Source organism: Trichomonas vaginalis, chromosome IV, assembly GCF_026262505.1.
Source record: "Trichomonas vaginalis G3 chromosome IV, whole genome shotgun sequence".
NCBI lineage: Eukaryota > Parabasalia > Trichomonadida > Trichomonadidae > Trichomonas > Trichomonas vaginalis.
In genome coordinates this window covers 16215703-16230083 of record NC_067206.1, presented here as the reverse complement: position 1 = coordinate 16230083, position 14381 = coordinate 16215703, and the positions used below count along the sequence as shown (strand labels likewise).

The following is a 14381-nucleotide window of genomic DNA, read 5'->3' as shown; positions in this document are numbered from 1 at the left end:
TTCCGAGGGAAGCAATCTTATGCCATTTTACTCAGATTTTTGTGCTGAATTCAGCAAAAATATATTTTAGGGTAGAAGGTTAGATCTCACCTGTTTTTTCACCTGTTTTTTCACAAGCGTTTTACATGGTAAACGTTATTTTTACATGTATTTTTCAGCAACTTCGTCAAATAATTTTATAGCTTTATCTATCTCATCTACTTCAAACGTTTCTTTACCTTTTATGGGAGCACCATATATTTTCTCAAACTTTTCAAGTAGTTCTGTTTCAGCAGCTCTCATATCATTAACAAACACAACCTTGACTCTATTGACTGTACTGTCATATCTTTGAGTTATATTATATGTTCTTCCTATCTTATATCTCTTTGTATTGAAGTCCTTCGGTTTCTGAACGATGTAAAGTAAGCCTTCACTGCAACGTTCCGTATCGAATGAACCATATGTTATGAAGTTATATCCAACAACTGGGTCTAACCATAACAAAACTATTGGTATAAGACTTTTGTCAATGAGATATGCTGCAGTTCCATAGAATTTTACCGATATCATAAGCTCAGGATTTCTTGTCAAAATTTTCTGAGTAGAAGCAATTCTAACCCAGTCCTTCGGTTTCTTTCCAGATGGAGATATAATGTCTGACAAAGAATATTTGTTGTATTTCTTTGAGTATCTTACGTTTAAATCACCTATTCTAACCAATTTAGTGTTATTGTCTATCTTTTTAACTGTTTCAAACTCAGTGTTTGTCATATATGTTCTTACATACAAAATAAAAAAATAAATAAAAATAAAACTAACTTTATTTTTTCTGTCTTAAGGAAACTCATGAAATTTGGTCATTTTTTAGCAAAAATAAAGTTTAGGTGAAGAGGTGAGATCTCACCTGTTTTCTCACCTGTTTTCTAACATGGTCTAAAACACACAAAACTCATGAAATTTGGTCATTTTTCAGCAAAAATAAAGTTTAGGTGAAGAGGTGAGATCTCACCCGTTTTTTCACCTGTTTTTTCACCTCAGTTATTTTATAAGCGTTTTACATGAATTGTACGATGTATATTTGAAATCCTAAACAGTTTTGTAGCTTCTATTTCTTCTGTCAGTATGTCAAAAGTTTTAACTATGCCGAAAGTCTCTTTATACTTCTTCTTGACGTCAGATAGAAGGAAATCTTCTGCTGTTGGATAGTTTTTGTTCAGAAATGCTAACATGTCCATTTTATCTTCTGCTGGTTTTTCTGCTTCTTTCTTTAAGTCTGCATAGTCGTTTCTCATACGTTCTATCTCTTTGACGGAGTAGTTATATTTTCTTATTGCTGCTTTACATTTAGAACATTGCGGGTTCATTTTTGCGTTATATTCTGAAACCTTACCTGCTAAAACAACTAAGGCGTCAATTGCTCTCTTCATCTCAAACATAGCGGGTTTTATCTGTTCATTCCATACCTTACCTCTTCTATCTTTATCTCTTATCTGCCATACACATTCAGCAACTAACGAAACAAAGTTGTCGTAGGTCTTAAATTCTTCAGATTTATATATGTCAGAAACATTCTTATATAACATGTCGCAATCTTTGTCCATAACCTTATGGTTGCAATGAAATCCTAGAAACTCATAGTTTACCTTTCGTATGAACTTCTTTATTTCTACTGAGTCAGTTGCTTTGACTTCTATTTCATCGAATTCAGGAATAGTGAGTTTTTGTTGCTGAATTTCAGGCAATTTGGGTAAATGGTCAATAATGTCCTGCATTTCATAAAGATACTGTTCATTTGTTTCATCTTTCGCACTACAGTCTAAATTACTTGTTAAAAGTTCTTGCTTTATCTTCTGGATTTTTGTTTCAAAAGTATATGAAGAAGGAATGAAGCTTTTCATTTCTACTAACATAGATGTTGGATTCATAACTAACGAGTTTGGTGCTGTTGTTGTTTGAATTGTTGTTGTGCCGATTGTTGAAATCATATCTTTACATACAAAATAAAAAAAATAAAAAAATAAAACTAACTTTATTTTTTATTTTGGGAAAATTCATGAAAATTCAAGAGGTTAGAAAAGAGGTTAGAAAACAGGTTAGATCTAACCTTCTACCCTAAACATTATTTTTGTCTGATTTACACTCATTACGAAGAAGTCTTGACAAAACATTTACGTTCATGTTTGACAAAACATTTACGAAGAAGTCATGAAAATTCAAGAGGTTAGAAAACAGGTTAGAAAACAGGTTAGATCTAACCTTCTACCCTAAATTATATTTTTGGGTCCTTTACACTCATTACGAAGAAGTCTTGACAAAACATTTACGAAGAAGTCATGAAAATTCAAGAGGTTAGAAAACAGGTTAGAAAACAGGTTAGAAAACAGGTTAGATCTAACCTTCTACCCTAAAATATATTTTTGGTGTAAATTTCATGATTTTCGAGAGTTTTAGACCATGTTAGAAAACAGGTTAGAAAAGAGGTTAGATCTAACATTCTAACATAAACTTTATTTTTGCTGAATTCAGCAACAAAATGAACGAGGTCAGGATGTATGCAAATACCTTTGAATTCATTCATAACACCCTTTGTAAGCTCATAAAATGCTTGTTTTGAGGTCGAGCCACTTTTTGGCTCCACCGTATTCTTTCAACCAAAACTCAAGAATTTCCCGCATGAATTTTATATAAAAATAACTTTATTTTTTATTTCGGGAAAATTCATGAAAATTCATGAGGTTAGAAAAGAGGTGAGAAAACAGGTTAGATCTAACCTTCTACCCTAAACATTATTTTTCAATACTTTTTCAGCACTTTTCCGTAGTTATATATGAAAGACAATTCGAGATAAAAGTCATAGTACAATGGAATAATATGTTGCACACCATTTGTTGTGAACCAAACTTGAAAGTCAGAGAAACTGTTACTAGGTGGTTCGTAGAATTTAGAAGCAAAGTCATAAAAGTCCTTACCAATACATAGAAAACTATTGTTGCTTGAACTGAAACTTGCATGACACATAACATTTTGAGGGTCAAACACGTTTCTATAAACTGTCAAATCTGCTGGTGGAAGTATAAATTGAAATGGACCATCTGGTGGTAATGGTTCGTTCTGGTTTAGTAACCGAAGAAATTGTGCCCAAGAACGTTTGTCTACTTTCCAATATAAAAACTCTGTATCTCTTGGAGGGTTAATTTCAATCTTTTGAAATGAAACGGTGGAGTTCATCTTGTCATATTCTAGTTTCAGATAGTATGTTCCATTTAGTAAAGAGTCGTATTTTCTTGAAATTCCCAATAATATTTGTTCATTTGAGTTTGAAAGTCATTTAGAGTTTTCTCAAGACTTTCGTCTGAACGAACTGTAAAGATTCTCATTTCGTCAAATTTGTCTATTAGACCATCATGACCTTTATACTGCCCATGAAAATATACTGCGAACATAAATGCGTTAGTTCTATTTGAAAACAAAACTCTTCTAAATCCTATTGCCTTTGCATCTGAAGGACTTTGAAGCCAACGAATTGGATAGTCAAACCTGTATGCTCGGATGAAATTTCTTCATCTGAAATAGTCCTACCAGCATTTGTAAAGATATAGTCTAACGGTTTTGTATCTGCTACTTTTGTTCTTTGTTTTTCAACCTGAAGCATTTAATATATGTAAAAATATATTGTTTTAAAATGGTATGCCATTTCATATTTCTCATCTAACAAACAAGTTTCCTTCAACTTGAGGTTCACTAACAAACTCAGCGTACATTTCAAATAAAATTTAAAAATGTCACTTTTTTAAAAATAAATTTTTTATTTCATGCAATGTTTTATTTCTGTGCCGTCTTCAAGTATGCCCCAATATTTCCTTTTCGATATTACATGAACTTCGGAAAATACCTTATCTAGCTTAAAACAGCCCATCTTTTCACCGACCATTCCCATTTCAATGAGTTTGTTGTATCCTTCTTCGTTCGTCATGAGTGCGTCAATGTTCTCATAGTAAACCTTCACTTTGGATTTGACTTCGGAGAAGAATTTGTTGTAGTTGTCAAGGACTGCCTTTGCGAACTGAGGGTAAGACCAATGTTCGACAATAGGTTTTAATGTGGTTACTAAGCCACTTTGACCTTGAGTGAATTCGTACTTCAAAACAAAAGGAGAAAACCTTTCAACAAAGTTGTCGACCTTCTCATAATGTTTACTCTTCATCTCTTGAGGTTTCTTAATGGAATATCCCCATGTCGAATTCATAAGCAATTTGAGTGTCATTGCAAGTTTGGGGTTTGAAGCTTTCCTAATATCATACAGTTGTTGTATGACTTTTCCAACTGTATAGTTCCTTCCCGGGAACTCACCATCTTCGTTTGGAATTCCAGTCGGAATATATTGGACAAACCTCATGTATGCAGCGTTAAGGTCGACATAGTATATCTTTTCGTTTGAGTCGAACTTGTCGCAACCAATTGGTCCAGTTTGTGGAAATTCAAGTGAGTCTCTTATCTTCTGAGAAACTTCTCCTGTTATCTCATAAACATCGTCGAAGCAACCTGTTTCATATAAAACCTTCTGACCTAACTCAAATGCTCTCCAATACAATTTGACGTCAATTGGATGTCTCAATGGAAGTTTGTTTATAGCATCTTGAAGTTCTTGCAACCTCATTGGAAGTTCTTCTGGTTCAGGTTGGTATCCGAACAATCCAACTCCTTGTGGAATTGTGTACTTCTTTTGTACTAGAACTTTGTCTGGAACAACTTTTGGTCTTGCTAACAGTGAAAAGTTTGTTTCGTCTTTTGGTACAAAAGTTTCTGTCAGCTTGTCATCTGGAATTGGTTCCAACAAACCTTTCTCGAAAAGAATGTTTACAGCTCTGACAATGTTGCACTTGCCTTTTCCGAACAATGGGTTTGTAAGACTTTCGTTCAACATGAAGTGGTTGTGGACAATTGCAATCTTCAACCATGGTAAATTGAACTCAACAACATAGTCGTCATGTGAAGAACCTTTAGCTGTAGGTATGTTGACTCGGATATTGACATTTGCCAACGGTGCAATTTTTGCCAATTGACCTCTGAGAATGTACCTTGTCTTCACACATGACTCAAGATACTTCATCTTCTCATCTGTAACAAGACCAGAGTTCCTGAGACATGTAAGAATGCAAGGTTCATTGACAATTGTTTCAATTGAATTGTAAATTCCATACCTTGTCAAGTCAATGTCAGACTTATTTATGAACGGGAAGTATCCAGCATGTTGTCTGACTGCTTGAGGGTTAGGTTGGTACCATTCGAACTTGACACTTGCAATTCCTTCAATTGCATTCAAAATGTCTGAGTCGGAGTCAACCATTTGTTCTCTCTTTGTAGTCTTGAAAGCGTCAAGAAGTTTTGCAGCTGTTTGTTCATTGCCATTTGCATAGTAAATGTGACCATCCAAATCTGTTATGGTCAATCTGAGATTGTATCCTTTCTTATTTCCATCTTGAATTGCAGCAAGTACACCCATGAAGCCTTCTTTGTTCTTTCCTTCGTCAAAGTTTACTGTAAAGGTTCGACCAGATGTAATTTGACTTCTAACTTCACGATACTTCTCATATGCATATCTTGTTCTTTCCATGGGAGCATGTGCGTCTTCACCTTTTCCTTTTTTCCTTCTCAAAGGATGCAATTGTTCGTCATGTTTCCAGTAGAATCTGGCAAAGCCGTCGTGTCCTTCAACTTGAGGTTCACTAACATCGAAAGGCATGTCCATAAGACGTTCTTCTTCTAACCTCTCTAGTCTGTTTGGATAATTTGCACGTGCTGTTTCCAAATCCATTTCGTAGCGAAGACCAGCCAGTTTGTCATAGACTTTTATGGGTCTTCCCTTCCTATATTTAAACTTCTTCGAAACTCTCCAACCATATCTTTGCAACTCTGCTTTTATTCTAGCAGATTTTCTATCCATTCTATATGGGGGCATTTTTATAAAAATAAAAAAATATTTTTTTTTCTTTACTTTACATAACCGCCTGCTGCCATAAGTCTTTGACGCCAACCCATACCAGCTAATGAAGGTTGACTTGGTTTAGTTTGGAAACTAAACTTTGGTTTTGGTTTATCTTCAGTTTTTGGTTTTTCTTCTTCTATCGGTTTTTCGTCACTTTTCGGTTCCTCTGACTTTACCTCACCTGCAGGAACAGTTGTATCGTCAACATCTTCATAAATATCATATGCCATTTGTTTTTGTTTTCCTTTCAACTTTTTGTGTTTGTTGTAAAGTTTAGAATATTTCGACTCTAAGTCAATGAGATGTTCTATAATGAACTGTTGGTCAGTGAAGTAAACTTTTCCATCTGTTGTCTCGAAAGCTCCTTCAGACTTCAATATTTTATTTGTGAGAGTCTGTTTCTTTTTTGAGATACTTGCCGTTCCATTTCTATGAAAAGTGACTTTATAGTTAGGGTTTGTATTTCCAGACCTGGCACTTTCTATTATTGAATTTTTCTCTTCATCTGTAAGTTCTTTGACAGGTTTTGACAATGGTTCTGAACTTTTGTTTGTGGTGTCAAATCTACCGTTTCAACTTCTTCGGTCATTTCATCTCAGTAAAAAATTTTAGTTTGGTTTGTTTTCAACTGGTTGTTGTTGTTTTTAAGTCGGTCTAAAACTTCCTGAGGTATAGGAAGAACTTGACAAACACGTTGTGTAACTGCTGGAAGCCGACAAATCCATCTTGAACCCATTTGTCTCAATGCTGTATTGTTCATTTCATCTCAGTAAAAAACTTTACATTCCCCACGTTTGAGGCGGTTGAGGTTGGTTATTGTTTACCCATTGTTGTGCATGGTTATATCCTCTGTTAAAGAATCTTTCACCTTGGTCCATATAGTGTCCTGCTTGGTTATAGTAGTCATTTGCTTTGTTATAATAGTTTCCTGCTTGTCTTCCTACATTGTCCATCCATCCTTGAACTTTTCCTCTTGTTTCAGGATTTGGAATAAGATTTGTTGCATCTCGTGCTACATCCCAACCTTTCTGTACAGTTTGTATAATAGGTTGTGCTTTCTCTTTAAGTATACCTAATGTACTCAAAATCTTCCTTCCAACTCCAAATACACCTCTGGCTATTGTTCCCACTGCGGGTAAAAATCTAGATGCAACTCCTGCTAATGCGCCAAATAAACCCATTTCTTATAGGATAAAAATGACGAATCCAAACAAGGACCCCTATGTTTCTAAAGCAACAAAAAAGCACTCATGATAAAAATCTTTAGTTCAACACCAAATGCTTGGTTTATGGATATCTTGGAAAACATTCCGAGGTATAGAGAAGATGGACCACCATACTGGCTAATATTTGTCGGTCAAAACACAAGATACTGTGAAGCCATACCATTATGGTCCAAAAATATTTTAGATGTGAAAACTGCTTTGACAATATTCGTTGACAAATACCATCCAACAAAACTGACATCTGACTGTGAAAGTTCTTTCAAATCAGATGATGTAAAAAACTATCTGCGTTCAAAAAATGTAAACCAATATTTCATTGTCGACCAAAACCATTCTGCTCTTGGTGTCATTGACGGTTGTATAAAAATGTTAAGAGACTTAAACCAACCACAAGGTGGTGAAGCAAATGAAATGTCATATGATGACAAGTATAGACACTTCTCCCAGGCAAAGATGAGACAAGTTTTAAATATTTACAATAACCGTAAACAAAAAGGTTTGGGAAACCACTCCCCCGAAGAAATGAAAAACAACCCTGACTTAGAGAAAGACTATATATTTAATAATTTAGTCAAAAGAGACAAACAAGAAAGAATGCCGGGCTTCAAACTTAAGAAAGGCGACAAAGTAAAAATAGAAATACCTAAACGCGACCCATATGAAAATACTATTGACTATGACAACAATGGGAACCCGACAGGTACTCACATTCGTGTTCGTAAAAATAGAAGAAAGTATACAAGAGAATATTATGAATTTAGGCAAACATGGCAAAATGTACACACTGCAAGCAAAGAGAAAACTACTATTGTCAGACCTCGTTTCAAACTTGTCAAAGTTCAAGGTGGTATACTTTCAAAGACAGTTCCTAACAAATATAAGACAACTCCTGACGAATATGCTAAAGAAGTTGAAAATGACGACTAAGCAATTCTATACCATGCGTAAACTGTCATGTAAGGTGGCATGTAGTCTTTACTTTGTCCCGTTGTTTGCGTATATCCTGAAACGCGATGTGTATGGTTTCCATCTCCCTGAGTGTTACCCCAGAAACAATTTATAGCAAACTGAACGTTGTCTTTAACATCATATCCTTTACCTTTTGTCATTGCTGCCCAATCCCAATATCTATGCTTATGCCAACCTGCTTGAGATGTACTTAAATCTATGTAGTGACTGTGTGCAGGTAAATTTTCACCTGAAATCGTTTTACTTCCACCTGTTTCCTTTGAAGAGTTTGCACAATACAAAAACCTGTCGACTATTTGAGTCCAAGTTCCAAAACCCAGAACTGTTTCTGGTCTGGTAGAGTTCATTGACGTATAAATAGAGCCTATAGGATATAATGTTTGAAGCATTTCTGTCTTTAATGTTTGAAGCTCTGTTTTGTCTGCTTTCTTGTCATATAAATCTTGAGCAGTGAATTTAATATTATGTTCATCCTTCATGACATAAACATCTTTACATCTAATGTTTCTCATCGTCGTTATGTCGTCATCCGATGTTAAACCTTGTGGAAAGTTAGGAGGTTTACAATATAATGCATCCCCACCAGTTCCTTCAACCGTTCCTTCAATACTTTCTATAGCAACAGTTGTAAAACTTGTATGTGTATGGTTCTTGTCTGCTTTCTTTTCAAGGCTAACGTTTAAGTCTGTTATTTCAGATATAGAATGTGTATGTCCAACGGCACTTTTCCTGTTTAAGGTTTCTTGTAAGTTTGTAATATTTGCAATGGTATGTGTATGTCCAACGGCACTTTTACTGTTTAAGGTTTCTTGTAAGTCTGTTATTTCAGATATAGAATGTATATGAGTCTTTTTAGAATATTCGTTTTCAGCTCTTGTCACTTCACTTGACATTTTATTTCAACATATGTTTTGTCTGCTATTTCAGGATGAGTATGTTCTTTTTGTTGCATAAGCATTGTTAGCTCTTTCTTCCTTTTGCTATTGCATCGTCTACATATTCTTTGTCAGCTTTGTTTGTCAACATCTGCTTTCAAAAGAAGTTCATTTATAGGTTTCTCGTTTAAAGTTCCTTTTGTTGGATTTATACAGACAGTATTGCTTCTTGTCTTGAAACAGAAACTCATCTGTCATTGGGTTTAATGTCAGTTTTAAGTTTCCTTCTTTCAATGACTCAGATATCTTAGAATAGTTTGAAAAGTTTGTTGTGTTCTTATTTAGAGCTTGCATAATGAGTTGTCGGTTTGTGTTGTATTTCTCTCATGAAGCAATATCTTTCGACATTTTATTCTAGAAAAATATGCTTTCAATAGAAAAAGAAAATTCAAGAGTTGCTACAACTAAACCATTAGATGAACTTTTTACTAATGTCGGTCAAAAGTTTGAGACAGAGACCGTAAAGCATGAAGGCTATCGTTTTGACTACCCATTAAGATGGTTAAGAGACCCATCCGTCACAAAAGCTATTGGCTTTCGTAGAATGAAGTTCATTTCAGAAGCCATACATGGTTTCCCATTTACGGTCGGTTTTGAAGTTCGATACTATAACAAAGAAAAACGTATGTATGAGAAATTTGAACAGGGAAAACTTTTACAAGTTAGTTTGCTTGTAAACTTAGAAACAACTCTTCAAGCTTTTCAAGAAAAAATAAACGACATCTATATCGAATATGCAAACCAGTATAACATTGACGAAGGAGAGTACCATCTCGATATTATTTATGACAGGAAAAATGCAACTGTTAAAATCAATAGAATAGAAGACCTTGGAGAAAACGTTTATATTTCTACAAAATATAACAACTTGGCATGGTATAGATTTTTGAGGATGTTAAATCAGCCTGCAGCATATCCAGTACACCCAGACTTTTATGAAGTCGAAAACCCTAATGGAACATATGAAAATGTTTTCGACCCAGCTGCTATTATTGTTCATGCTTCATTTTCTGGCGCCCAAAACTCTTTCTTATGCTTGGCAAATGACTTTTACGAAAAACCTACAAAGTTATACGAACCACCAAGTGGAAGTATTTCAGACTTTCAAGTATGGTTTACTACAGATGGAAGAAAAAGAATAATTCCATTATACCATGCGTTTTACTTAGAACTTAGTTTCATATACAACTACTATCGAACGGTAAAAATATAATTTTTTAATACGGTTGAGGTGTTGGATTTGGTTGCCAACTAGACTGTGGTGCAGGTTCAGGCTGTTGTATAACAGGAGCTTGCTCTTCTGGTTCAGGGTCTTTAGGTATAATACCAACGAACTGACCTACTCTTTTACCAATATTTTTGACTCCGTTCCAAATTCCTCTTCCTACGGTTTTTATTCCATTCCATATACCTCTTCCAACATTTCGAAAGAAGTTTCCTATCTTACTGAAGAAACCCATTTTACTATATGTAAAAATCTAATGTCCGCCTAGTCTTTTGCGTTTCCTGTTGAGTTCCATAGCATTCTTTAACTGGAGCTCATACATTCTGTTTCTCCTCTGGTAGAAAACATATTCTGGGTCAACTCCTGTGTTCGCGTCATCTGCATAAAGTTGTTTATATCCCACTTCAGGGTTTGTATAAAACTCTTTCCATCTCATATTTGCATACCATGGTGGCAAACCTAACGCAGCAGCGTCATTTGACATGGCAGTTTGCATTTGTACATCTGTTGGCACTTGACCATAGTTTGCCATTGCAGTTTGTATTCTAACTTCATTTGGAATATTCTCTGGGTTTGGTTGTCCAGGTTGCTGTGCATTCGCTAAGTTCTGTGCGTCCATTTAATATTAGATAAAAATATCTCTTACGAGTACATATACTGAACATTTGCAGGCATTGGTTCATCTTCATATTCTCTGTACTTTTCTGCCACGTCAAATAAATAAATGACACAATGGAAAAAACCTAAAACAAGTAGTCCTATTTCAAACCACATTTACTTACTAATAAAATTTCTTTGTTATGACACTTTCTCCAGTTTATAGGACCTCTCTCATATTCTATCTTGTCATATATAAACTCATAGTCATGTATGTCCTCTAACCATCTCATAACGGTTTCCAAACCACTTTTATCGGATGTAAAGTAAAAGCATGGATGGTTATGTATAACGTCTAAAGTTTCTAAAGAGTCTCTCAAAGTCCAGTCTACTTGGTATTGAAAATCCCATGTGTTATAGAACGGCGGGTCCACTATAAAGAAAACATTTTCCTTGTCTTTATATTTTTCATACAAATCTGTCCAATGACATCTCACAAACTCTATACCCTCAATATATTTTTCTATGTTCTGTTTGAAAACATTTGTATAGTTAAGATATAAAACTTTTGACATAAGTGTTTCAATGTCATGAACTCTTATAGAACCACTATATAATAGTCTAGCAGATATACTATCCCAGTCTATATATTCTGCTTTTTTCAAAACCTCTCTCACAATATTTTTCTTATCTAATGGTATACGTTCCATCTTACCTATAGGTATCTTTTCTTTTAACTCTTTCAATATGTTGTTTGTGTCTGGAATATGTTTGAGACGGTCCATATAGTTGTCGAAGTCATTGCATATAATCTTTGAGTCTGGGAATATTATATGGCACAAATGGGATATATAGAAACTTCCACCGAACAAATCTACAAATGTTAGACCATTCGGTAGTTTCTTAAGTTCTCTCAATATAATATCTTTACATCTACTCTTATTTCCAAAGAACGGTAACGGTGGTTTTGTAAAATTCATTTATATATAATAATAAAAATGTTTTTTCCTGAAAAGTGACAGAAAAATGACAAAACATTTACGAAGAAATCATGAAAATTCAAGAGGTGAGAAAAGAGGTGAGAAAACAGGTGAGATCTCACCTCTTCACCTAAATTATATTTTTGGTCATTTACACTCATTACGAAGAAGTCTTGACAAAACATTTACGTTCATGTTTGACAAAACATTTACGAAGAAGTCTTGACAAAACATTTACGAAGAAGTCTTGACAAAACATGTACGTTCATGTTTGACAAAACATGAAAACATATATAATTTGTGAAAAGCGACACATTATATATAATGTTTTCGACCCAGAAGACTAACAATTTTCCGAATAAAAAACTTCATTTATTACAAAACATCATCAGGGCTAGAAGGCACGAAGTGCCTGGAAGCCCCACTACCTTTTTTTTTTTTTTTTTTTTATATATGTATATATTTATATATGTATATATTTATATATGTATATATTTATATATGTATATATTTATATATGTATATATTTATATATGTATATATTTATATATGTATATATTTATATATGTATATATTTATATATGTATATATTTATATATGTATATATTTATATATGTATATATTTATATATGTATATATTTATATATGTATATATTTATTAGTAGCTGCTTCATGCTGCATTGAGTATTGTTGAATAATTTGAAGTAGTGGTTTTTGAAATCAGCACCCCTATGAGAGCGCTGGCGACCGAAACACCACTAGTAAGATTGTGTATTAGAAACTGCTTCATGCTGTGTTGAGTAAGCTTCGATGTCTTTGTAGGATAGCTTTCTGAGAGCGAAACAAGATAGTGTTGAAAAAAAATTTTGAAAATCTGAGAGACTGTGCAAGAGCCAACGACCAAAACGCTACCAGTAAGATACAGCAGTAGTAGCTGCTTCATGCTGCATTGAGTATTGTTGAATAATTTGAAGTAGTGGTTTTTGAAATCAGCACCCCTATGAGAGCGCTGGCGACCGAAACACCACTAGTAAGATTGTGTATTAGAAACTGCTTCATGCTGTGTTGAGTAAGCTTCGATATCTTTATCAGACCACCTTTAAATTAACCACTCACATTCTCACTGTGGTCCATCTAAAATTTGTAAGCTTTATGACATAAAATTATATTATATGCAGGATCCCACCTATTACTTAATCTTTTTGGAATAAATGTTTTATAATATTTATCGATTGATTGTAATTTTTTGTATAAAAAAGTTTTTTATTTATATTAAAAATATATTTTGTTAATGATATTGTAATAAACAGAAATTCATCAAAAGTGACAGCTCTCAATTTTTTGACATTTGTAAATTCTAAATTGAATGAGAAAAATGAAATAATACTAAGCATAATACAATATTCTAGATTTAATTATAATTAGGAAAAAGTTAGTTTTGAGAGTACTTTTCATAGGCATATAGAATGAAATCTTCTGAAAAATAATATCACATAAACTCATATTATCTTCTAATATATAACTATTTTATATAAAAATCAAATTCAATGATCTTAAAAGCGAAGGATAAACCTCAAAATTTACGAATATAATGAGTGGGAATAGGCGTAAAGCAAAAATTGATATTTCATATGGTTTTATGATAGATAAGCATTATATTCCCACTCATTATATTCGTAAATTTTGAGGTTTATCTTTCGCTTTTAAGATCATTGAATTTGATTTTTATATAAAATAGTTATATATTAGAAAATAATATGAGTTTATGTGATATTATTTTTCAGAAGATTTTGTGTTCTTCTTCAAAATTTTATTTTTTTTATTAAAAAGAATCTTTACAAAATATACATTTACTTTAATTAATATTTAAAAACGTGCTCTATCAAAAGTTCCAAAAATTCAATATTTTAGCTTTTCTGAAGTGTCACTTTTGATGAATTTCTGTTTACAACAATATTATCTTATAATTTGTAAATAAATCTAGTAATAAAATAACTTTAATAGTTGGTGTCACTTTTTCGAAAATTCTGGTTTTTTCCGGAAAGTCCCGGAAGAATATATGTGCCTATATGAAATTATACAAAAATGAATCAAACGCATTTTAAAAGATTGTTCTTGTATTATAAATGCTATTCGCAGATTTATTAGTTGAAGAAAATTACCAAATTTTTGCCGATTTACAAAAAATGATTTACAAAGCATATTTTTATAAGGCTTTAAAAATCTTTAAAATGTGACCGGTGACGGAAATCCATGGTAACCAACCGCGGTTCCCGTTTGGAATGACATAAAGTATATGAATAATATATAAAAAATTAATGAATAATATAAGCAGATTTTTAGTTTACAAAACAAATATGAGCAATGCAATTTCAAACTTTTGCTGGCAATTTCGATATTGCTCAAGTTTGTAGTATTTGTGATACCTATAGCATCGGCTTAATCAAAATTCGATTTTTCTTATGAGTTATTGAGAAAATT

General features: G+C 33.3%; 8 protein-coding genes and 1 pseudogene across 9 annotated transcripts, besides 5 other annotated features; 2 read left to right on the top strand and 7 right to left on the bottom strand.

Moving 5' to 3' along the window:
* Positions 1–9017: part of a mobile genetic element that runs on past the window's edge.
* Positions 142–552, bottom strand: TVAGG3_0104750 (organellar and viral DNA polymerase type B; the record flags this gene model as incomplete). Its single annotated transcript, XM_051222900.1, has 1 exon — positions 142–552. One exon carries the CDS (start codon positions 550–552, stop codon positions 142–144), a length of 411 nt encoding a protein of 136 aa, XP_051107886.1.
* Positions 1026–1967, bottom strand: TVAGG3_0104740 (organellar and viral DNA polymerase type B; the record flags this gene model as incomplete). Its single annotated transcript, XM_051222899.1, has 1 exon — positions 1026–1967. The coding sequence occupies one exon, from the start codon at positions 1965–1967 to the stop codon at positions 1026–1028; it is 942 nt and encodes a 313-aa protein (XP_051107885.1).
* TVAGG3_0104730 lies at positions 2969–3634 on the bottom strand (annotated as a pseudogene). Its single transcript has one exon. A coding segment is annotated over exon 1 (666 nt).
* Positions 3788–4246, bottom strand: TVAGG3_0104720 (DNA/RNA polymerases family; the record flags this gene model as incomplete). The annotated part of the gene is made up of 1 exon (XM_051222898.1): positions 3788–4246. One exon carries the CDS (start codon positions 4244–4246, stop codon positions 3788–3790), a length of 459 nt encoding a protein of 152 aa, XP_051107884.1.
* Positions 4400–5731, bottom strand: TVAGG3_0104710 (uncharacterized protein; the record flags this gene model as incomplete). Its single annotated transcript, XM_051222897.1, has 1 exon — positions 4400–5731. A coding segment is annotated over one exon (1332 nt), but the record flags the coding sequence as incomplete, so codon positions are not given.
* TVAGG3_0104700 (uncharacterized protein) lies at positions 6837–7149 on the bottom strand (the record flags this gene model as incomplete). Its single annotated transcript, XM_051222896.1, has 1 exon — positions 6837–7149. A coding segment is annotated over one exon (313 nt), but the record flags the coding sequence as incomplete, so codon positions are not given.
* A 445-nt stretch (positions 9018–9462) lies between the features above and the next one.
* On the top strand, positions 9463–9939 carry TVAGG3_0104680 (uncharacterized protein; the record flags this gene model as incomplete). Its single annotated transcript, XM_051222895.1, has 1 exon — positions 9463–9939. A coding segment is annotated over one exon (477 nt), but the record flags the coding sequence as incomplete, so codon positions are not given.
* Positions 9940–9990: 51 nt separating this feature from the next.
* TVAGG3_0104670 (uncharacterized protein) lies at positions 9991–10311 on the top strand (the record flags this gene model as incomplete). The annotated part of the gene is made up of 1 exon (XM_051222894.1): positions 9991–10311. The coding sequence occupies one exon, from the start codon at positions 9991–9993 to the stop codon at positions 10309–10311; it is 321 nt and encodes a 106-aa protein (XP_051107880.1).
* A 4-nt stretch (positions 10312–10315) lies between these two features.
* On the bottom strand, positions 10316–10558 carry TVAGG3_0104660 (serine threonine-protein phosphatase family; the record flags this gene model as incomplete). The annotated part of the gene is made up of 1 exon (XM_051222893.1): positions 10316–10558. The coding sequence occupies one exon, from the start codon at positions 10556–10558 to the stop codon at positions 10316–10318; it is 243 nt and encodes an 80-aa protein (XP_051107879.1).
* Positions 10559–13200: 2642 nt separating this feature from the next.
* Positions 13201–13237: a mobile genetic element.
* Positions 13201–13237: a terminal%2Cinverted (terminal inverted repeat of Banshee-A3 transposon ID:TVAGG3_0104650).
* Positions 13238–13815: 578 nt separating this feature from the next.
* Positions 13816–13853: a mobile genetic element.
* Positions 13816–13853: a terminal%2Cinverted (terminal inverted repeat of Banshee-A3 transposon ID:TVAGG3_0104640).
* Positions 13854–14381: the final 528 nt, after the last annotated feature.